This window comes from Pongo pygmaeus, chromosome 9, assembly GCF_028885625.2.
Source record: "Pongo pygmaeus isolate AG05252 chromosome 9, NHGRI_mPonPyg2-v2.0_pri, whole genome shotgun sequence".
NCBI lineage: Eukaryota > Metazoa > Chordata > Mammalia > Primates > Hominidae > Pongo > Pongo pygmaeus.
The window spans coordinates 20,312,703-20,335,388 of record NC_072382.2 but is presented as its reverse complement, the minus strand read 5'-3'; the positions used below and the strand labels follow the sequence as shown (position 1 = coordinate 20,335,388).

Sequence of the window (22,686 nt, the reverse complement as noted above, 5' to 3'; positions counted from 1 at the left end):
GAAAGGGGGAAAGGCCTGTAAGCGGGGGCTTTCAGGTATGAGAATGTACCAGATGGAAGACATCAGAAGCATGGAGAGGGCAACAGCAGGAAATGGAGAGAAATCCGTGCAAGGCACTGTTTTGAAGCTGTTATACCATGTTTAAATGTGTTATAAAATATGTACCTTTAAAAATGAGAAGCAGGTTTGGGAGTGAGTTGGAAGTCTGCAGAAAGAATACTAAGGACATCAATATTAGGCTTTCTTAAACTACCAGGATGAGTCAGAAGCAGCTGCTAGCCAAGCCAATCTGATTGGATAAAAATTATCACAAGAGCTAAATATCCCAAGGTCAAAAAATGTTTTTCTTCTCTTCATTCTTTAACAAGGGAATATGCAAGACATTCAGAGGGAGTGCTCAGATAACTAACTTGAAATGCTCGGAAGGTGACTTCTTTGTGGTACATTATGATCAGGCAATCAAAGGCATCTCCTAAACAGCCAGAGGAAAGCTACTTGCAAGAGCATTTGGAACCAAGATGCACTGAATTTTCAAATAGAACTCTGACAATAAGAAAAGGTCCGAGCGGGGTCAAAAGTTTTCTAAATAAACCTAAAGAAAATCAGAGAGTAATAATGACTGATAGTACTTAAAAGTTAGTGAGAAAGACACATGTTTATACCTGGGTGTTTCCTTTTCTTTACAAACTGTAGTAAAAACAGAGAATGGGGGCACACAGCATATGAATTTGATCATGTGCAAATCTTGTAACTTTAGGGACACTGAGTCTAAAGTTTTTATTTGGGATCATTATTATGTTTCTGCTTTCAGAATTGAAATCAAGTGTTAACTACCTTGTAAGCTACTGATGATATTAAAAATAAAGAGACCAGTATAAAATAAAATATAAATATAAAATATATTTATATAATATATACCAGTATAAAATAAATACCAGTATAAAATACCAGTATAAAATAAATACCAGTATAAAATAAAATAAAAATAAAGAGACCAGTATTAAAAATAAAGAGAGCAGTGGAAAAAAAAAGAACTGTTCTAATTAGAAAAATGTCTAGAAAAGATAGACATCAAAACATTAAGAGTAAATTATATATAGGTATAGGATATTCCCTTCTTCTTTATTCACATCTGTATTTCCAGATTATTTATTTATTTATTTTTTGTTTTTTGTTTTTTTTTTTGAGACAGGGTCTCAGTCTGTCACCCAGGCTGTTGTGCAGTAGCACAATCACAGCTCACTGCAGCCTAAACCTGGGCTCAAGCAATCCTCCAAACCTCAGCCTCCTAAGTAGCTGGGACTATACAGGCATGGGCCACCATGCCTGGCTAATTAAAAAAAAACTTTTTTGTAAAGACAGGATCTCACTATGTTGCCCAGGATTGTCTTGAATTCCTGGACTCATGTGATCTGCCCACCTTGGCCTCCCAAAATGCTGGGATTACAGGCATGAGCCGCTGCGCCTGGCCCAGATTATTTTTTATAAAATATAAATGGAAAACACAGTCATTAGAATTTTTTGCCAGGTGCAGTGTCTCACATCTGTAATGCCAGCACTTTGGGTTGCCTAGGCGGGTGGATAGCTTGAGCCCAGAAGTTTAAAACCAGCCTGGGCAACATGGTGAAGCCCCATCTCTACAAAAAGTACAAAAAATTAGCCAGGCATAGTGACACACATTTATAGTCCTGGCTACCTGGGAGGCTGAAGTAGGAGGATCACATGAAACCAGGAGGTCGAGGCTGCAGTGAGCTTGAGCTGTGTTCATGCTACTGCACTCCAGCCTGGGTGACAGAGTGAGATCCTGTCTCAAGAAAAAAAAAAAAAAAAAAAAAAGAATGTCTCTGAATTGAATGTAACATCATATTTAATCAATTTTAAGATGTTTGTTTTTTCTATGGCCTACCATCTCTTAAACAGGCATGTGACTTACAATCAATAGCATTTCACATTTGCTGTTGGTTATCTTTTCAGTTTAATTTCTCAAATCAGGATGCATTTTATAATGAATAGCACCTTTAATTTAATGAAATAAGATATGTTATACTTGATTTGAGAACTGTTCGTGTTTATGCTTGCTTATTTAATAATGGTGTTTGTGTGTGTGTGTTGCGGGGAGGTGCACATGACATTATAAGCTAAGGCCATCATATCTCTGGGGAAACCTTTTTGTTCCAAGTCATAAAGCCACAGCCCAGAGACTACTGTTGGGCAAGCCAATATGCCAAACCTATGATGTGAGAGCAAATGTCACAGAGAGAAGAAGGAGGAATACCATGTGGGAGGGTCCTCCTAAGTGATTTCTGTTTAAAGTTGTTCTTTTTTTTGTTGTTTTGTTTTGTTTTTGAGATGGTGTTTCGCTCTTTGTTGCCCAAGCTGGAGTGCAATGGCGCAATCTCGGCTCACTGCAACCTCCGCCTCCCGGGTTCAAGTGATTCTCCTGTCTCAGCCTCCAGAGTAGCTGGGATTACAGGCATGTGCCACCACGCTCAGCTAATTTTGTACTTTTAGTGGAGACGAGGTTTCTCCATGTTGGTCAGGCTGGTCTCCAACTCCCGACCTCAAGTGATCCACCCGCCTCAGCTTCCCAAAGTGCTGGGATTACAGGCGTGAGCCACCACACCAGGCCTTAAAGTTGTTCTTAAAGCTTCTTGCCCTCAGAGCTAAAAAGGGAATCACTTGTAATAATCTACAAGTCTGAATATCACCTTCTGTCCCAAATAACAGGGACTGGTAGCTCCTGACATAATCTACCTCCCAACTGCCTTATCAAGCTGGGACTATGAGCTGGTCGTGGGATGGTGATTTGAATCAAAGGGCCCACGATCCTGCATAGAACCTATTTACCTTCCTTCCACCTCCTCCAGAGACGTGCGGGTCCGGGTGGTTGAAGAATGCAAGGTGGTAGGTGATGTGTTGGGTAGCACTGGGCTCTTTTCACTCATGCCAGTAGCCCTAGGAGCTGGTGGTACCAGGCCAGGCACTAGACAAAAAAGAGGATTGGAGTGGGCCACTAGAACCACAAACCTCTATATACGGCCCAAGAGTAGCAGCTGGAGAACTTGACAAAACAATCTTTTAGCTGCCCTAGTCCCAGGCACCTTCATTAGTAGCCCTTCTTAATACTATAAATAAAAAGGAGTTGGATTCAATAATAATTATAGCTCTGGATGGGACAGCTGGCTCACCAGTCAGGAAGAGAGAGTGATGCACAGGCCACTGATTATCCCACAGCAGGGACCTGGGAATCAAGAGACCTGAATTCTGTTCTCGCAAATGCCAGAGGGCAGACAAACCCAGGTTTGAGCAATTCGCAAAACCCAAGCGGACTGCTACCAATCACTCCACTAATAAGACCTTCTTTATGGGGATCCCACCCAGAAGGACAGATCAGACCAGGATCAGAGGCTCTTGACCCTCAGCCCTTCCAGGGGCTCTGCTGAGTGGCTCCAGCCATACAGTCCAACTCACCAAGGGAGCAGGGCCAGCTATCAGGTTCGTCAGGACAGGCACATACGAAGTCTGAGGCTCTGGCAAAGCAGAGGTGGGTGCAGCCACCATTGTTCACACCACAGGCATTGGTCCCTGGAGGCAAAGTAGATGAATGTCTTATCTGGGACAGAATCAGGTCTCCCAATTTAAGGCTTCTCAAAAACAGAGGAAATCCAGGATTACCCTACTCCCAGGGACAGGGGAGGAGGAGAGATACAACCGCGAGGGAGTAAAAAGGTCTAAGCGTTTAAAATGTGAACCAAGAAGCTCTCTTGTGGCCCTAACTGTCTTGGTCCCTAACAGTCTTTGGGTTGACCAATCAATCCCACAGATGTTAAGGAAGCAGGCTCAGTACCCGGGAGCCCACCTGTCTGCCGCTGAGGGGAAACCACGATGATATCCATGAGTCCTTCCACATTTGCCAGCACTGTCTCCTTGTTCCGGCCTGAGTATTTGTCAACACGCTGGATTGACTTGGTCTGCCAGTCTGTCCAGTAGATCCACCTGTCTTGCTACTCAACAGGGGAAGCCCAAAAACAGTAAATATTATTCAGCAAGCAGACTCCTTCCTGTACAGCTTCTGTGCCTCACCATGTGCCACTGCCTCTGCTGAAATGCCCTCTTCATCTCTTCCTCGTTTCCGTGCATCGCCAGACATGACATTGTCAAGGAAATCTCCCCAAATCCATATGGACTTCACCATTCTCTCCTCTATACGGTTCTGCACCTTGTAGTCACTTGCCCAAGTGCATTTTTACACTCAAGCAATTTGTTTACTGGTCTGTCCATCCTACCAGTTTAGTTCTTCAAGGACAAGAATGTGTTCTATTCATCTCTGAATTTCTAGGACCTAACACTCAGTCCCCATTTAGTTGATTGAATGACTCCCTCTCTAGCAAATAGGAGGAAATTTGAAGGTTCTTATAGATTCCTGTTCCTCTGGGCCCTTTGCTCAGAGCACTGCCCCAAATCCTCTCTTTACTTCTGTAGCCAGCTTTCTTCTAATGCAATGATGGTGAAATTCTCAACCAAGGGGAGGGAGGGGCAATGAAGGTGTTCTCATCCCCATCCAAGGGTATATATCAGAAACTGTGGGGAAACCTGTGGACTGAAAAACCTATATGCAGTATTACCCTGTAGTTTTACATTTAGAATATGAAAAAAAAGACTATCATTAAGTAAAACCAGATAAAATCTTTTTGGCTAGGCCAGGTGCGGTGGCTCATGCCTGTAATCCCAGCACTTTGGGAGGCCGAGGCGGGTGGATCACCTGAGGTCAGCAGTTCGAGATCAGCCTGACCAACATGGTGAAACCCTGTCTCTACTAAAAATACAAAAATTAGCCGGGTGTGGTGGCATGCACCTGTAATCCCAGCTACTCGGGAGGCTGAGGCAGGAGAATCACTTGAACCCAGGAGGTGGGGGTTGCAGTGAGCCAAGATCGCACCACTGCACTCCAGCCTGGGTGACAGAGCGAGACTCCATCTCAAAAAAAAAAATTCGCCAGGTGTGGTGGCGCATGCCTGTAATCCCAGCTACTTGGGAGGCTGAGGCGGGAGGCTGAGGCAAGAGAATTGCTTGAATCTAGGAAGCGGAGGTTGCAGTGAGCTGAGATCACACCACCGCACTCCAGCCTGGGCGACACAGCAAGACTCCATCTTAAAAACAACAACAACAATAGCAACAACAACAAAAAAAACAACAAAAAAAACACTTTTTGGCTAGTAGGACATAATACAGAATACAGACAGAGTTGATAATATTTGGCAAAAAAGGGTCAAATTTATTTCTCTTTCTTTTCTTTCCTTTCTTCTTTCCTTTCTGTCTCTCTCTCTCTCTCTCTCTCTCCTATCTGAGATAGCGTCTTGCTCTGTTGCCCAAGTTGGAGCACAGTGGTACAAATGTAGCTCACTGCAGCTCCACCTCCTGGGCTCAAGCGATCCTCCTGCCTCAGCCTCCTGAGTAGCTGAGACCACAGGTGTGTACCACCACACCTGGCTAATTTAACAAAAAATTTTATAGAGATAGGGTCTCGACATGTTGCCCAGTCTGGTCTCAAACTCCTGGGCTCAAGTGATACTCTGGCCTCAGCCAGATGCTGGGATTACAGGCATAAGCCACTACACCTGGCCAAGATTTTGAAATGATTGAGAATTCCTGTTTTGGCCTCAGGCGTGGTAGATCTTCTTTTCCTTGCCCAAATTATTTTTTGTGTTAGAACTCAAAATTGACAGCTAATAATAATTAAAATGGGTAGCGATAACATGCATGTGGTGCTTACTGTGTGCCAGGTACTATGCTAATGCTTTGTGTCTATTTCAGGAGGATACTATTATTAGGCTGATTTGTTTTATAGATAACTGAAGCTGAGAGGTTCAGTCACTCCAGTTCAAAGTTACACAGTTCTATACAGATAGAACTTGAACCCAGGTACCTGGCCAATTGATGGTACTCATTAAATACTTACAAACTGGCTAGATGCCTCAAAACTCTGGCTTTTAGCCACTCCACCCTGTTGCCACTAAGTGAGCTCCCTATGCCCAGATGCTGGGACCGCAGCATTAGGATTAACTGGGGAACTTGTCAAAATGTATTTTACTGTGCCCAGCCCTCATGAAGCAGCTTCTCTATAATCTCTATAGTCAGGGCCTAGGAACCTGCATTTTAACAAGCACCACATCAGATTCTGTATACCACTCTTTGAGAGCCACTCCTTTGAATGCTAGAACATGGAAATGGCAGGATAAGAGTAGCAGGGCACTCGGTGGCCCTGCCAACCTACCAAGGCTTCAGGGCACAGGAAAAATCCCTAAAATGAGCTTCAATAGCACGTCTGTTCAGTAGCAACTATAGCTGAGATTGCTGACTTAGAACCCCAAAGAAACATCCCAGTCAAAGAGGTTTAGTTACCTCTCTCCTGAGCCAGTACCTGTGTGAGGGCAAAGGGGTGGGACACATGGCTGACCAAGACCTGCCGCAGTTTCCCATTGAGGTCAGCACTCTCGATCCGGTCCAGATGCGCATCCACCCAGTAGATCCTGCGAATAAAATGAAAAGAGTGGCTGCTCCAAACGCTTGCCAGGGAGCCCAGCTCTTCCCGCTAAGAACCTATTTGTCCCCTCCTGAGCTGACTGGCAGATGCTATGAGAACTCAAGAAGCACCCTTGATGAGGGGTCACTGTGAGTCCCAAAGCTGAAGAGGGGAGCTGGTGGTTCATGAGTGGGGAGGTCAGGGCTGCTCTGGGGAGGTGTAGAAAGTCTAGTGACCTCAGAGGAACCACCACCCAGCCTCATCTTCAGGAATTTGATTGCCCTTTGACTCCTACCCAAGAATCAAAGCCCAATTTCTTACAAATGGTCTTTAAGAAGAGAGCTCAGTAGGCCGGGCATGGTGGCTCACGCTTGTAATCTTAGCACTTTGGGAGGCCGAGGCGGGGGATCATTTGAGGTCAGGAGTTCGAGGTCAGCCTGGACAACATGGTGAAACCCCATCTCTGCTAAAATACAAAAATTAGCCAGGTGTGGTGACACGTGCCTGTAATCCTAGCTACTTGGGAGGCTGTGGCACGAGAATGGCTTAAACCCAGGAGGCAGAGGTTGCAGTGAGCTGAGATCGTGCGACTGCACTCCAGCGTGGGCAAAAGAGTGAGACTCTGTCTCAAAAAAAAAAAAAAAAAAAAAAAAAAAAAGGGAAAAAAGGAAGTGAGCTCAGTCTACATGGACCTCGCTGAGGTTAAAAGAAGAAGGCATTCTACCACCTTTCCAGAAGTCTTGGATTCCCTTCCCCTTCTTTTGGATCAGAAGGGGGCACAGACTGCTTCAGAGCCCCTTCCCCCTGCCCTTAGCATTTCTTATCTAGACAAGGAGTTGTACATTCCGGAGCCTGGGTCGGGCGTGGTGGCTCACGCCTGAAATCCCAGCACTTTGGGAAGCCAAGGCAGTAGGATTGCTTGAGTCCAGGAGTTCGAGACCAGCCTGGGCAACATAGCGAGATGCTGTCTCTACACAAAATTTAGAAATTAGCTGGGCATGGTGGCATGTGCCTATAGTCCCTGCTACTTGAGAGGCTGAGGTGAGAAGATGGCTTGAGCCAAGGAGGTTCAGGCTGCAGAGAGCTGTGACTGTGCCACTGCACTCCAGCCTGGGCAACAGAGCAAGATGCTGTCTCAACAACAATAAAGTTCCAGAGCCTGAAGGGATCAGGATTTGTTATATTATAACAAATATAAGAATCAGCCCTTAAATGAGTAGGGGTGTGAGACCTGTGGTCCAGCCAGAAGACATGCTCTGCCAAAGGCACTCAAATTAGGAACATGTAAACCAGCCAAACAAAACCCACATAAGTGTTAAGGGCTGGATTTAGCAATCGCTGCTCTAAGAATACATTCCCTCATCCTTCTCAATGCTTCCTCTTCCCCACATACCAAGAAGCTTTCTATCTTTTCATTTTTCCAACATTAATCTCAACCATTCTCTCTTCTGCCCACCCGATTTCCAGGAGGCTGTTTGATGCAAGACTCCCACCTGCGGGTATCATAGTCCAGAGTAAGGCCATTGGGCCAACCCAGGTCTGTGTTGATGAGGACCTTCCGCTCAGAACCATCCAAGTTTGCCCGTTCGATCTTGGCAATGTGGCCCCAGTCTGTCCAGAAGAGGTACCTGAGACACAACAGTGCCATCATCATCAAGGCATGGGAAGACAGCACCCAGAGGTTGAGAGAACACAGAGGATCCACTAACACCATCTTTCCACCCAGCCCTTCTTCCCTGGATCTGTCTTCTGCTGGCCATAAACTTACCCCTTCCTGGGGAAAACAGCAATGGCCCGGGGCTCATCCAGGCTATTGTTGATCAACACTTTGCGGCAGGAACCATCCAGCCTGGACGCCTCAATGGTATTTCGACCTGTGTCTGTCCAGTACAGGTTCCTGGCCACCCAGTCCACTGCCAGCCCGTCAGTGGTCTTCAGCCCTCGCCCGATCACTGTCTCCATGTTGCTGCCGTTCAAGTCTGCTCGCCTTGGGGAGAGCCCGGTGTTGGATGAGCAACCAGATTGACCCAGAATAGAATAGACCTCCTTAAACCCATGTTCCCATAACTGGACCCCACTGAACTGTAAGCTCCACAGGGATAGAGACCAGGTATCTATGAGTACATTCCTCAGCACCCAGCATGATAGATGCTCAATAAAATAATTGCAGAATGAATGAACCAGTTCTTAGGAGGACACAGTATTTCCTGCTAACTGGAAATAGTGGCGGTTGCCAGGGGATGTCTTGCTAGAAGACAAGTTTATCATTCCCCACATGTCTTTGGGAAGAGACAAGGATTGCTAGGTGGTGAGGATAAGAAATGCAGATTTGTCAAAACCTACCTGTGCATTTTTTAAAAGTTAAAAACAATTTTAAATACAAGTAGATATGAAGTTTCATTATGTTGCCTAGGCTGGTCTTGAACTCCTGGGCTCAAGCAATCTTCCCGCCTTGGCCCAAAGTGCTGGGATTATAGGTGCGAGCTACCACGCCAGACCCTAACTGTGCACTTTTGCAGAGGCCCTATGGGCAGGAGGGAACTCTACCTCAGAATGGGGAGCATGTCACTGTCACCTAGGGGACTTCCCTAAACTGCATATGCCTACCTGTCCCCAGCTTGAGATTCTAATACATCCCTTGGGGAGAGCAAAGGGGAATGTTCCCTGTTCCTCCATATGAGAATCTCTGCCGTGGTAAACCACTCTTACTGGTGGCAGGACATCATATTCCTAAGCTGTGTTAGGGCCACAAATTTAAAGAATAAAAATAAAACAACAAAAAAACAAAAAACAACAGCTTTGTAAACCACCATAAGGCTTGGCATTTGGCTGGGGGCTCCTTTACTGCAATGCAGATACTGGTTATATGGCCTACTCATCAGTAAGTCCTAGGGGATTCTTGGAGCTCCCTCAGGGCACAATGGTAGATGTGAAAGGCTCCAGGTCCCCTGACTTTACCTGTTTTCTTTTGTTGTTGTTGTTTGTTTTACATACTAGGCTTCCATATAATCTCTAAACAAACGAAAGTTTGAAACTCTGCTCCAAGTGACAACACTACAAAGTGAACAAGTCAGGATTAAAACTCACTATCCAAAGTGCCGAATCACTCGTCCATTTAGCGGTCAGAACATAACCTCACCCATGGGCGACCAGAAGCAAATCTGTGTCCTCTGGAGGTTTCAGTGTTGCTCATACCTGATAACATCCAGGAACACATCTGTGTAATAGACCTTTCCATCCACGCTGTCATAGTCCAGGGAGATGACATTGTTGAGCTCAGGAACAGGGACGTGCACATCAGTGTGGTCACTGGTGTCCAGTGAGATACGCCGGATGGAGCCACGGCTGGAGAAGAGCAGGTAGGTCTCAGGAGACGGATCACAGGTCTTCCCATCTCCCTTCAGCTGGATGCCAGTGGGGCAGGCACAGGAGAAGCCAGAAGGCAGAGGCAAGCAGAGGTGGGAGCAGCCGCCATTTCTCGAGCCGCACTTGTTAAAACCTGGTGATGAGAAGCACAAGTATTCACACCTAGCCTGGAACATCATCTGAATCTTACAAAGGTCCCAGTTGCTTGTGGCTGACTCTTTGCTGTTCTAAGTGACAGGCTTCAGTGCCTGGCGGGGTGAGGTAGAAGGAGGGTCTGCAGGAGGATCTCCAGGAGTCCTTTGAAGGTGACAGCTGTAGTACCAGCCATATCCAGAGAGAACACAGCCCAATCTGGAAGGGAGCTTAAACAGGTCACCATCTTTCTGGCTGTAAAGGAGCTCTGTGCTCTGGATATATCTCTGATGTTGAGATGGCCCCAGAAAGTCAGAGGCTCTGACTCACAGCCCCAGCCCTCTGACTCTCACCTAGTGGCTGTGCCCGGTCCACAGCCTGGATGTCCATGAGACCTGGCAGGTTGGACCTCACGAGGATGACATTGCTGCCAGTACCCTTGTCAGCACGGTGGATGCTCCGTGTCTGCCAATCAGTCCAGTAGATATAGGAGTCGAGCAGGGTGAGGCCATATGGGTGCTGTACCGGTGACACCAATGTATGCCGATTGGCACCATTCAGGTCAGCAGCCTCAATTCGCTGCAGAGGAAGGAGAGGGTGGGGGGTGGTGATCAGCAGATTGGGAACTCTCCATGGAGATCCTAGGCAGGCCTTTCCCATCTTCCCAGGCTCCTGGGAAGCAACAGGGGCACGGCTCTCACCTCGGTGTGGGCATCGGCCCATAGCAGTTGGGAGCTGGCCTTGTCCACAGTCAGTCCATTGGGCCATCCTAGGTTATTGTTGATGAGCACCGCGCGGTCTGAGCCATCCATTCCAGACCGCTCTAACTTGGCATTCTCCCCCCAGTCTGTCCAGTACATAAACCTGAGTAAGGAAGAATATTAGCTATATTAGCTAGTTATTCCAGCAGCTACCACATACCATGAATACTTAACAGTATGTCAGATACACTTGAGTACTTACAATATGTCAGGCAAAATTTTTGCTTGACAAAATACTTTGCAAAATACTTCATGTGCATTATCTCAATCTTCATAAGGGCCATAAGGTATGTATTTTCACTACCACCTCCATTTAATAGATAGGTAAGGAAGCTGAGAATTAGAGAGGTTAAATACCGGACCCAAGTGATATAGCTAATACATGATGAAAACATTTCAATCCTGATATTCTGATTCCAAGGCTCATGCTTTTAACTTCTACACTGTACTGTCACCCTGCGAGAAGTCACAAGAGAGTGGAAGAGCCCCAGGGAGACCACCTTGTTCCTGTGATGCAAGCTTGCTCTCCGCTACCCACCTTTACCCCATCATAACCCCAGCTGAGCTGGCCCCCCACACTACCCAGTGCGATACAGCCAGCTCTCACCCCATCTCATGGTACAGTACGATGGCCCGGGGACTGTCAAGGTTCTGCCACACCAACACTTTCCGCATGGACCCGTCCAGGTTGCCCACTTCAATCCGGTTTGTTCCCGTGTCTGTCCAGTACAGTTTCCGGCCAATGGCATCCACCGCGAGCCCGTCTGTGGTCTGTAGCCCTGTGGGAAGTCAAAAGAGCACACTGGCTCCTATTTTAAAACAGATGGGCTATTTCCCCAGCCCTGTTGCCAGACAGGTGGTCCCTGGGCTGGGAGGAAGGCCCACCTGTGGTGATGATGTTCTCGTGCTGTGAGCCATCCAGATTGGCACGGCTGATCCTGTGCAGTGTGCTGTCAGACCAGTACACCTTTCCTGGAGAGGGAAAGCTTGGCTCAACCCAGACCCTCACCCCCTACAATGGGACACACACAGCTGATTCGTGTCTTGAAACACCAGAGTATGTCACAGAGCTCTGGAGCCTCTAGCAGAGGAAATCAAGGAAAACGCAGAAATATCATAGCAGGATAGCTCTTGGCAGAGAAGGAGAGAAGAGGGCCCCAAACCGTGCTCTCAGAACCAAAGAGAAAGTGCTAGAGAGACAGGGACAGGGGCTATGCCCGAGGGAATAGGGAACAAACACCCTGGCTCTTGGCAGGAGACAAAGGTGGTGGGAGAGGAAGGACAGTAATTGCTGAAGGGCAGGGACAGAAGGCCAGGTGGGAAGGGACGGCCACACAGACCTTCCTGGGGGTCTACTCCAATGGCAATGGTGTTCTTCATGGTAATGTTGATTGGTACCACCACATCAGCAAAATAAGGGATGTCCAGGGAGACCATGCGAATGTCTATCCTCCTGGCGAAGATGAGGAAACTGTTCATGCCTGCCAGGTGGAGAGGAGAGAAGAGGATCACTCGAGCACAGTCATTAAATGGATTTGGAATCAGGCAAACTGAAACTCATGCCCTGTCCCTTCTAGCTTCTAGCTATGTTATTCTAGGTAAGTTATTTAAATTATTATTATTTTTTCAGACAGGGTCTTGCTGTGTCGCCCAGGCTGGAGTGCACTGGCATGATCATGGCTTACTGCAGCCTTGACCTCCTGAGCTCCAGCGATCCTTCCACCTCAGCCCCCTGAGTAGCTGGGACTACAGGCACACGCCACCATGCCCAGCTAATTTTTGTATTTTTTTGTAGAGATGCGGTTTCGTCATATTGCCCAGGCTGGTCTGAAACTCCTGGGCTCAAGCATCTGCCCACCTCAGCCTCCCAAAGTGCTGGGATTATAGGCATGAGCCACCACTCTCAGCCTAAATTATTAAGCCTCAGTTTTCTTATCTATAAAATGGGGACAATAATAGGGTGGCTGTAAGGGTTAAAAGATCATGTACATAAAGCACTTACCATTAGGTCTCACACATATTCATAAATAATGCCTCTTTATTAATATTATGAAAGTGGCTCTCTTTGAAGGACCCTTCTACCATGAAGATTAAGAAAGAGAAAAAAAGAAAGGGAATAAAGGGACCCCAGAGGGCTTTACTCACAACCTGAGAGGCACAGTTCACAGCTCCTTTCTCACTCAAATTCCCAGGGAGGTTAGAGTTCAAATGCAGCCTACCCTGCAGCATCTCCTAGGGGAGAAACCTTGACTTCCAACATCTGGGTAGCCAGGTACTGCTTCTGAGATCCTCCAATAAGGTTGTCACATAGGTTGTGCACTCACAAAAGTGGCACATCTAAGGCAGAGGGTACTGTGACATTGTAGATATCATACATTTCTGTTTTTATTATACCAATTTTGGGCAGTTAGAAGTGTCTTTTTTTTTTTTTTTCGAGACAGAGTCTCACTCTGTCACCCAGGCTGGAGTGCAGTGGTGTGATCTCTACTCACTGCAACCTCCGCCTCCCAGGTTCAAGCGATTCTTCTGCCTTAGCCTCCCAAGTAGCTGGAATTATGTGCCACCATGCCTGGCTAATTTTTGTATTTTCAGTAGAGACAAGGTTTCACCATGTTGGCCAGGTTGGTCTTGAACTCCTGACCTCTAGTGATTTGCCTGCCTTGGCCTCCCAAAGTGCTGGGATTACAGGCATGAGCCACTGTGCCCAGCCAGAAGTGTCTTATTCCAACAAAATCAGTATATTATGACAATGTACTAAGAGATGAGAGGAAAGTATCTTGAGAAAGGAGCATCTTTATCTAATATGCATGAAGACATCATAAGAACTAGCTGGACCCTGCCTCCAGTCCTTTCTACTTGCTCTCCAGGGGCTCTCCCCAGGCCCCTCCCCTTTTCTAAAAGCTGTGAGTCTCTCCCCTGGGCCTCTAGAAGCAGCAGGACTCATGGTTTCTCAGACCACATTGGAGCCCATCTGCAAGGAAGGAAGAGAGCCATTGCCCCCTCCCAGAGAGGCTGCTTCTAGATCTGTGATGCTTTCACTCACCTGGTGAGCAGGTCTTGCCATCAGACAGCAGGTTGATGCCTGTGGGGCAGGTACAGCTGAATCCGCTTGGATTTGGGGACCTAAGACACAGGTGGCTACAGCCGCCATTCTCCATAGCACATGGTGTAGACACTGGGTAGAGAGGAGGGGATGTTCAATGGGGAGAGCTAGGGCATAGGAGGGCCACGGAGAAGCCAATGCGAGCCAAGGGCTGCTCACCTGGGGGCCGGCGGCGGTGGAAGACATGGATATCCATTAGGTTCTCCAGGTTCTCCTGCAGAGTCTCCCGGTCCAGCCCTGTCAGCCGGTCAGCGCTCTGTATACTCTTGGTCTGCCAGTCAGTCCAATAGATGCGCTCTCCATAGAGGGTCAGCCCAAATGGGTGGGGGAGCTGGCTTCCGATCAGCACCTGCCAGGGCCCCAACACTGTGTCATCTTCAACAAAGTCTGACAGTACAGAGCAGTAGCAAAGAGCTCACTGTGGACTCAGAAAGCAGCTCTCCCACTAACACCTACTGTGTGACCTCCAGTAAGAGCTACTTATAAAATCTCTCTGAGCCTTGCTCTATCAATCTGTGACTTGATCGTGCCTGGCTCTAAAGGTCATGTGATGGTTTTATTGGAAGATGTTGGAAGTCATCTATTACTCACATCATCTCAAAGTATCTCTGCACAAATTACTTATTAAGTACAAAATTAAAAAATAGCAACTTTACAGTGGACACTACCTTAACCATACAATGGCAGTAAGTATCACAATAATGGAACAGGACAACACCTGTGTCTACTGATGAGCCACACTGAGAACTCAAGGACATGACTTCACTTAGTGTAGCATTCCTGCTGCAAATGCACACTCTGAATCCAATCACAAGGAAACATTAGATAAATCCAAGTTGAGAGATGTTATAAAAAATAACTGGCCTTTACTCTTTAAAAATGCAAATGTCCACTTTGGGAGGTCCAGGTGGGCAGATCACCTGAGGTCAGGAGTTCGAGACTAGTCTGGCCAACATGGCGAAACCCTGTCTCTACTAAAAATACAAAAATTAGCTGGGCGTGGTAGCAGGTGCCTATAATCCCAGCTACTTGGGAGGCTGAGGCAGGAGAATTGCTTGAACCCGGGAGGCAGAGGTTGCAGTGAGCTGAGATTGCGCCATTGCACTCCAGTCTGGGCGATAGAGCGAGACTCTTGTCTCAAAACAAAACAAACAAACAAAAAATGCAAATGTCAAGAAAGTTACAGAAAAGCTGAGGAAATGTTCCAGATTAGAGAGTAAAGAGACTAGATTAGCTGGGCCCAGTGGTGCACAGCTCCAGTTACTCAGGAGCCTCAGATGGGAGGATCACCTGAGCCTAGGTCAGCATGGGCAACACACCAAGACTGCAGTCTCGAAAAAAAAAAAAAAAAAGCTATGTGTGGTGGCTCATGCCTATAAACCCAACACTTTGGGAGGTCAAGGCAGGAGGACTGCTTGAGCCTAGGAGTTCAAGACTAGCCTAGACAACAAAGTGAGACCCCCATCTCTACAAAAAAATTAAAAAATCATCCGAGTGGCCTCAAACCCGTAGGCTCCTGAGTAGCTAGGGTGCAGTAGTAGGTGCCTGTGGTCCCAGCTACGCGGGAGGATCCCTTGGGCCCAGGAGGTCGCAGTTACAGTGGGCCATGTTTGTGGCACTGCACCCCTGCCTGGGCCACAGAGTGAGTGTCTAAAAATAAATAAATTAATTAAAATTAAAAGACGTAATTACTAAACACAATGGGTGATCCTGACTGGATCCTAGATTAACAAAGAAAAAAAGTGGGGTGGGAGGAGCTATAAAGGACATCACTGAGGCAATTGGTAGTGAAATTGAGCAAGGACTATTAGACAGTAATATTGGGCTGGGCATGGTGGCTCACGCCTGTAATCCCAACACTTTGGGAGGCTGAGGCAGAACGATCGTTTGACGCCAGGAGTTTGAGACTAGCTGGGTAATACAGGAAGTCTCTACCAAAAAAAAAAAAAAAAAAGAAAACTAGCCAGGTGTTATGGCTCATGCCTGTAGTCTCAGCTACTCAGGATCCTAGGAGGTCGAGGGTGCAGTGACCCAGTATTGTGCCACTGCACTCCAGCCTGGGTGACACAGCATGACCCTGCCTCTAAAAAACCAAAAAAAAAAAAAAAGACAGTAATATTGGATCAATGTTAAATTTCCTGATTTTGATCACTGTACTGTGGTGATGTAAGACAACATCCTTGCTTTTAGGAAATGTGCACAGGAATAGTTTGGAGTCAAGGGCAGGCTGTCTCCACTCTAATTTCAGACAGTTCCAAAAAATAATAGTGAGTGTGTACAGAAACAGAATGATAAAGCAAATGTGGCAAAATTTTATTTATTCTTTTTACCTGTTCTTGCAACTTTTCTGTAAGTTTGAAATTATACCAAAACAAAAACAAAAAGAGATCAATCACGGGCCCACAGTGCAACTGGTAATTTAACAAGCATTAGTTGTGCTGGTTAACAGGAAAGTCTGTGCATTTACACCCCCAGCTCACAATCCACACAAGTCCCTAGTTTCTTTTCATCATCAACCAGCAGCCCTTTCCCACCCCTGCCCCCAAGCTCGGGACAGCACCCACAGCCTCAGAGAAACAGCACATGCCCCATGCTGGTCCCATAACCTCCAGATCCCCTTATCTCCGATCAGCTGCCAGCCGAAAAGTACTGTCCTGGAGGCTGTCAAGGCTGTGGGAAGATGTTTTAGTGCCACCCTTACCTTCCTCTTACTGCCATCTAGTCCAGCAAATTCAATTGTCTTCATGCCAGCATCAGCCCAGTATAGCCGCTGGGACCCGTAATCAATAGCTAACCCATTAGGCCAGGTCAGATTAGAAGAGATAATGACTTGGCGGCCCGAGGCATCCATGCCAGCTCGTTCAATCTTGGGGCTCGCACCCCAGTCAGTCCAATACATGTACCTGGGCAAAGGCAAGGCAAGGGAGGTCTTACAAGCTAGTTAACATCCAGCAGGGACTCAGAGTACCTAGGATTTCAGGGTTTCTGCCTGAAGCAGCTGCCTCAGCCTCCTGCTTCAGTGTCCAGCCCAGCCCTGGGCTCAGCGCTATCTCTGAATGCCCTGTCTTCTATCACTATCAAAAGGTACAGAGTCTTAATAAAAGCAGAGTGCACAGCTTAAGCAAAACTCCTCAAATAAAGTGTACACGAGAATAAAGAAAGAGGAGGGGTGAAAATGAATAAGAAACATTTCCTTGGCCAGGCACCATGGTTCATGCCTATAATCTCAGCACTTTGGGAGGCTGAGTTGAGAGTATCACTTGAGCCCAGAAGTTTGAGACCAGCCTGGGCAACATAGTAGGATCCCATCTCTACCAAAAAAAAAAAACAAAAAAAAACAAAGGGCCAGATATGGTGGTGCACATCTGTGGTCCCAGCTACTTGAGAGGCTGAGATAGGAGGATCATTTGAATCCAGGAGGTCAAGGCTGCAGTGAGCCATGACTGGGCCACTGCACTCCAGCCTGGGCAATGAGTGAGACTGTTTCAAAAAAAAAAAAAAAAAACAAAAAGAGAAAAAAACAAAAAGAGAAATGTTTCTTGACTAGATGGGTTAAATAAGTTAACAGAACTCTATAAAACCAGTAAGAACAACATAGGCCAGGTGCAGTGGCTCACACCTGTAATCCCAACACTTTGGGAGGCTGAAGCAGGACGATTGCTTTAGCCCAGAAGTTTGACACCAGCCTAGACAACATAGCAAGACCCCATCTCTACAAAAAAAACTGTAAAAATTAGCTAGGCATTGTGGTCTGTGCCTGCAGTCCCAGCTACTTGGGAGGCTGAGGCAGGAGGATTGCTTGAGCCCAGGAGGTTGAGGCTGCAGTGAGCCATGATTTGCACCACTGCACTCCATCCTGGGCCACAGAGCAAGACCTGTCTCAAAACAAACAAACAACAACAACAAAAACAAGGTAGATCTATACACTCAAGTGGAAAGATACACAAGATATAAGGGCAAGCAGAAAAAAAGCCACAAAAAGTATGCTATTTTTGTAAAACCAAAACCATCACCAACAACAAATGTTTACATACATTTAGAAGAAAACCTGGAAAAAAAATATCCTAAACTGTTAACTTATTGCTGGAGAGTGAGATCGCAGGGAATTTTTACTTTCTACAGATTTAAATTTTTTTAACAATGAGTTACTTTTATAAGTAAACCAACAATAAAAAAAGATAAGGAAAGAAAGAATTGAAAAGTTTCCTTGTCCACAGAAAATACAAAGTTGTGCACCAGCTGTTGGGAACAAGCCCCCCAAAATCTGGCCATAAACTGGCCCCCAAAACTGGCCATAAGCAAAATCTCTGCAGCACTGTGACATGTTCATGATGGCCATAACACCACGCTGGAAGGTTGCGGGTTTACCGGAATGAGGACAAGGAACACCTGGCTTGCCCAGGGCGGAAAACCGCTTAAAGGCATTCTTACGCCACAAACAATAGCACGAGCTATCTGTGCCTTAAGGACATGCTCCTGCTGCATTTAACTAGCCCAATCTATTTCTTTAATTTGGCCCACCCCTCCGTTTCCCATAACAGATACTTTTAGTTAATATCTATAGAAACAATGCTAATGACTGGCTTGCTGTTAATAAATATGTGGGTAAATCTCTGTTGGGGGCTCTCAGCTCTGAAGGCTGTGAGACCCCTGATTTCCCACTTCACACCTCTATAGTTCTGTGTGTGTGTGTCTTTAATTCCTCTAGCGCCACTGGGTTAGGGTCTCCCCAACAGAGCTGGTCTCGGCAACCAGCCTCTGGTTTCTACAGCTGCTCTTGCTTCCTTGGCCATATCCATAAGATCTGGTCACTCTTCCTAATCTTTAGACTCCTCTCTGGAGCTCAGATCTTGGGAGGGGTGGATGGAGCTCATTCCGAAGGGGCAGCCACTCACCCGCCCATGGGTTCCACCACGATGTCCCGAGGACGATCAAGGTTCTCCCAGATGAGTACTGTTCTCATGCTGCCATCTGTGTTGGCTACTTCAATCCGGTCTGTACCTACCAAGAAGGGATACAGAGATTAATTCTAGTCTTGTTCATTCACCCTCTTACCTTCCATGGCCAACACAAGAGCCTGGTATGTGCCAGCAAAGCACAGAGTAGGGGCTCAAAAGATATTTTATGACAGATGCACAATGGAAATTTAGTGACTTGAACTGTAAGAAGAAATTCAAGGATGTGATCAGTTGGATTTCTTGAAAGAGCAACACTTCCCAAACATAGGCAACTATAATCTAAGGTGATGAGTCTCAAACTTTAGTGTGCATAAGAATCAGGAGAGCTTGTTAAAACACAGATTTCTGAACTTAACACCCAAAGATTTTTTTTTAAAATAAAAATATTCGGCCAGGCGTGGTGGCTCACGCCTGTAATCCCAGCACTTTGAGAGGCCGAGGCAGGTGGATCACGAGGTCAGGAGTTCAATACCAGCCTGACCAACATGGTAAAACCCCGTCTCTACTAAAAATACAAAAATTGGCCGGGCACAGTGGCTCACACCTGTAATCCCAGCACTTTGGGAGGCCGAGGCGGGTGGATCACGAGGTCAGGAGATCGAGACCATCCTGGCTAACATGGTGAAACCCCATCTCTACTAAAAAATACAAAAAATTAGCTGGGCATCGTGGTGGGCGCCTATAGTCCCAGCTACTCGGGGGGCTGAGGCAGGAGAATGGTGTGAACCTGGGAGGCGGAGCTTGCAGCGAGCCAAGATCGTGCCACTGCACTCCAGCCTGGGGGACAGAGTGAGACTCCATCTCAAAAAAAAAAAAAAAAATTAGCTGGGTGTGCTGGTGCACGCCTGTAATTCCAGCTACTCGGGAGGCTGAGGCAGAAGAATCCTTTGAACCCAGGGAGGTGGAGGTTGCAGTGAGCTGAGATTGCGCCGCTGCACTCCAGCCTGGGCAGCAGAGTGAGACTCCGTCTCAAAATTTAAAAAAGAAAAAAAAATTCTAGTCCATTTCATGCTCACTAACCCCCAAAGATTCTGATTCAGTAAGTCTTGTCTTTTGTTTTTTGGAGGCAGGGTCTTGCTCCGTTGCCTAGATTGGCATGCAGTGGTGTGATCATGGCTCATTGCAGCCTTGAACTCCCAGGTTCAAGCAATCCTCCCACTTCAGCCTCCCAAGTAGCTGGGACTACAGGCATGTGCCATTACACCAGGCTAATTAAAAAAAAAAAATTGGGGATGTGTGGGGGGGTCTTGTTACATTTCTCAGGCTGATTTTGAACTCCTAAGCTCAACAGATCTTGCCTCGGTCCCCCAAAGCGCTAGGATTATAGGTGTGAGCCACCATGCCCAGCCCTGATTCAGTAAGTCTAGGGTGGGGCCCAAGAATCTGCATGTCCAGCAACTTCCCAGATGATGCTGATGCTGCCACGCAGAGGAGGCAAAGTTGTCATCAGCCTCCGTGGTCCAGCAACCACACTCTGAGTAGCACTTGTTCAGGGTATCCCCTTGCCTCCCAAACCCACCTGGCTAATTAAAAATGCCTGATTTGGCCAGGTGCAGTGGCTCACACCTGTAATCCCAGCACTTTGTGAGGCTAAGGCGGGTGGATCACCAGGTCAGGAGATCAAGACCATCCTGGCCAACATGGTGAAACCCCGTCTCTACTAAAATACAAAAATTTAGCCGGGCATGGTGGTGCACGCCTGTAGTCCCAGCTACTCGGGAGGCTGAGGCAGGAGAAAATGGCGTGAACCCAGGAGGCAGAGCTTGCAGTGAGCCGAGATTGCACCACTGCACTCCAGCCTGGCGACAGAGCAAGACTCCGCCTCAAAAAAAAAAAAAAAGCCTGATTTACCCAGAAAGTGATGGAAAGAAAACAAGGCATAGGTTCATGATCTGAAATGCCTTAAAACACTCCCCAGCATCAGCTACACAGCAGAAGCAGCTGCCACAATGTGAGCTTCTCATGTGGGAGCTTCTCACTTCGGCTCTGCAGCAGCCCTCCTGCTTCTGACCTATCAAGGACTTCAAGTGAAGACAGAAGTGGTCCAGGAGGGTCACTGGGCTCCTTCTATCGGAGGCCAGGGTTTTATTAAACAAGAGGAATCCCAGGGAGCCAGGCAGGCCACAGCTCCCCTGTGCATACCTGCATCTGTCCAGTACAGTTTGTTGGTGACCCAATCAATGGCCAGGCCAGCTGGGCTCTCCAAACTGGTATCCACTACCACCTGGGCAGGAAGCAAAGCTGTATCACCAACTGTACTTCCACTCTAGTTCTGGAGCCCAAACTCCACCAGTTCTCAAGGTTGGCAAAGGTATGGGAAGCCCTTCCCTGGAGAGGGCAGATTCCACCCTTCAATCTCCCCACGCTGGGCCCTACCTCCTGTCCTGTTCCATCCCACTTGGCCCTGCTGATGGTATCAGTGCTGACATCTGTCCAGTACACGTGGTCATCCCGGGAGTCCCAGTCAAGGGCCACAGCACTGCGCACATCAGCCAGTGGGATGACATCATCAGACAGGTCCTCTGTGTCAAAGCTGATTCGACGGATGTCCATCCTTCGGGCAAAAAGCAGGAACTTGTCAAGACCTGATCAAAGGCCGAAAGGGGTCTTCTTTTAATGCTCTAAATCCAAGAACAGTGACAGACACAGACGCTCACCTGCGTGACATCTGGTTCAATCACACTTCCTGGGATCTGGTGCCCTTTGCCCCCTATGCTTTATACCTCAGGCTCCTTTTAAGCACTGCCATGCTAGCAGAATCAGACTTCTAAATTAAATGGAAACAGACTCTACCAAGGTCCCAGAAGTGCATGTTGTTTAAGCATCTGTCGGCTTCATCTCAACTTTTCTCTCTTCTTACTTTTCTCCACCTCTTCTGGGGCCCTGGCTTGCCCACTGCCAACCCCTGACCCCTACTTCTCTGATGTTCATGACTGTGTCGGGGCTCCTGCCCCTCCACTCTGTCACCTGGATCCCTTCCTCTTGCTCTCCTCTTCACAACTTTAAGCCAGTAGCTTAAGCTGAGCACTTTCCTTGCCAGGCACTGTGCTTGGCGCTTTTTTGGTCTCACACCAAGCCTCTGTCGTGTGTTATTCTTTTTCCCATTTTCTAGACGAGCAACCCTGAGGCTAACAGAGATAAAGAAACTTGCCCAGGATCCCATGGCTACAAAGCACCAGAGCTGGGACTCAGGTCTGACTCCAGAGAAAGAGCTCTGGCCACTCCTCTACGTAGTTTACTTCTAGCCAGCTCTTCTCCATCCTCTGCCTTTCCTCTGGTCAGTCTGAATACTTTCTCAGTAGACTTTTCTATCCAGAAAGGCACTTCCTGACTAATGTTGCCAAATGTCTTCTTCCTAGGGCTGGGAAATCCTTAAGGGGAAGCTGGCAGGGGACAGGGGGCTTTACTTCTTGCATCTCACTAAGATAACAGGGGAAGTGCTAGGCACAAAAGAATGCAAGAGGAAAGGGCCGGGCATGGTGGCTCACGCCTGTAATCCAAGCACTTTGAGGGGCTGAGCTGGGGTCATTGCTTGGGCTCAGGAGTTTGAGACCAGCCTGAGCAACATAGTGGAACCCTGTCTCTACTAAAAATACAAAATTCACTGGGCACGGTGGCTCACGCCTGTAATCCCAGCACTTTGGGAGGCTGAGGTGGACAGATCACGAGGTCAGGAGTTTGAGACCAGCCTGGCCAACATAGTGAAATCCCATCTCTACTAAAAATACAAAAATTAGCCAGGCATGGTGGCAGGTGCCTGTAATCTCAGCTACTTGGGAGCCTGAGGCAGAAGAATCGCTTGAACTGGGGAGATGGAGGTTACAATGAGCCGAGATCATGCAG

The 22,686-nt window shown here is 47.2% G+C and overlaps 1 protein-coding gene across 2 annotated transcripts in view; it reads right to left on the bottom strand.

The window, feature by feature from the left end:
* The window catches only part of LRP4 (LDL receptor related protein 4), a 60,585-nt gene that overhangs the window by 8,351 nt on the left and 29,548 nt on the right, over positions 1-22,686 (bottom strand). For both annotated transcript variants that reach the window (XM_063671895.1, XM_054439685.2), the window contains exons 17-34: positions 21,220-21,428; positions 20,986-21,067; positions 18,781-18,886; positions 16,587-16,788; positions 14,045-14,234; positions 13,826-13,957; positions 12,123-12,263; positions 11,668-11,754; positions 11,390-11,561; positions 10,723-10,885; positions 10,375-10,600; positions 9,719-10,022; positions 8,292-8,510; positions 8,017-8,151; positions 6,422-6,530; positions 3,860-4,004; positions 3,472-3,585; positions 2,848-2,983 (exon numbers count right to left, since the gene is read on the bottom strand). In XM_063671895.1, the coding sequence (XP_063527965.1) occupies positions 2,848-2,983; positions 3,472-3,585; positions 3,860-4,004; positions 6,422-6,530; positions 8,017-8,151; positions 8,292-8,510; positions 9,719-10,022; positions 10,375-10,600; positions 10,723-10,885; positions 11,390-11,561; positions 11,668-11,754; positions 12,123-12,263; positions 13,826-13,957; positions 14,045-14,234; positions 16,587-16,788; positions 18,781-18,886; positions 20,986-21,067; positions 21,220-21,428 (2,872 nt within the window). The remainder of the gene's footprint in view (positions 1-2,847; positions 2,984-3,471; positions 3,586-3,859; positions 4,005-6,421; positions 6,531-8,016; positions 8,152-8,291; positions 8,511-9,718; positions 10,023-10,374; positions 10,601-10,722; positions 10,886-11,389; positions 11,562-11,667; positions 11,755-12,122; positions 12,264-13,825; positions 13,958-14,044; positions 14,235-16,586; positions 16,789-18,780; positions 18,887-20,985; positions 21,068-21,219; positions 21,429-22,686) is intronic.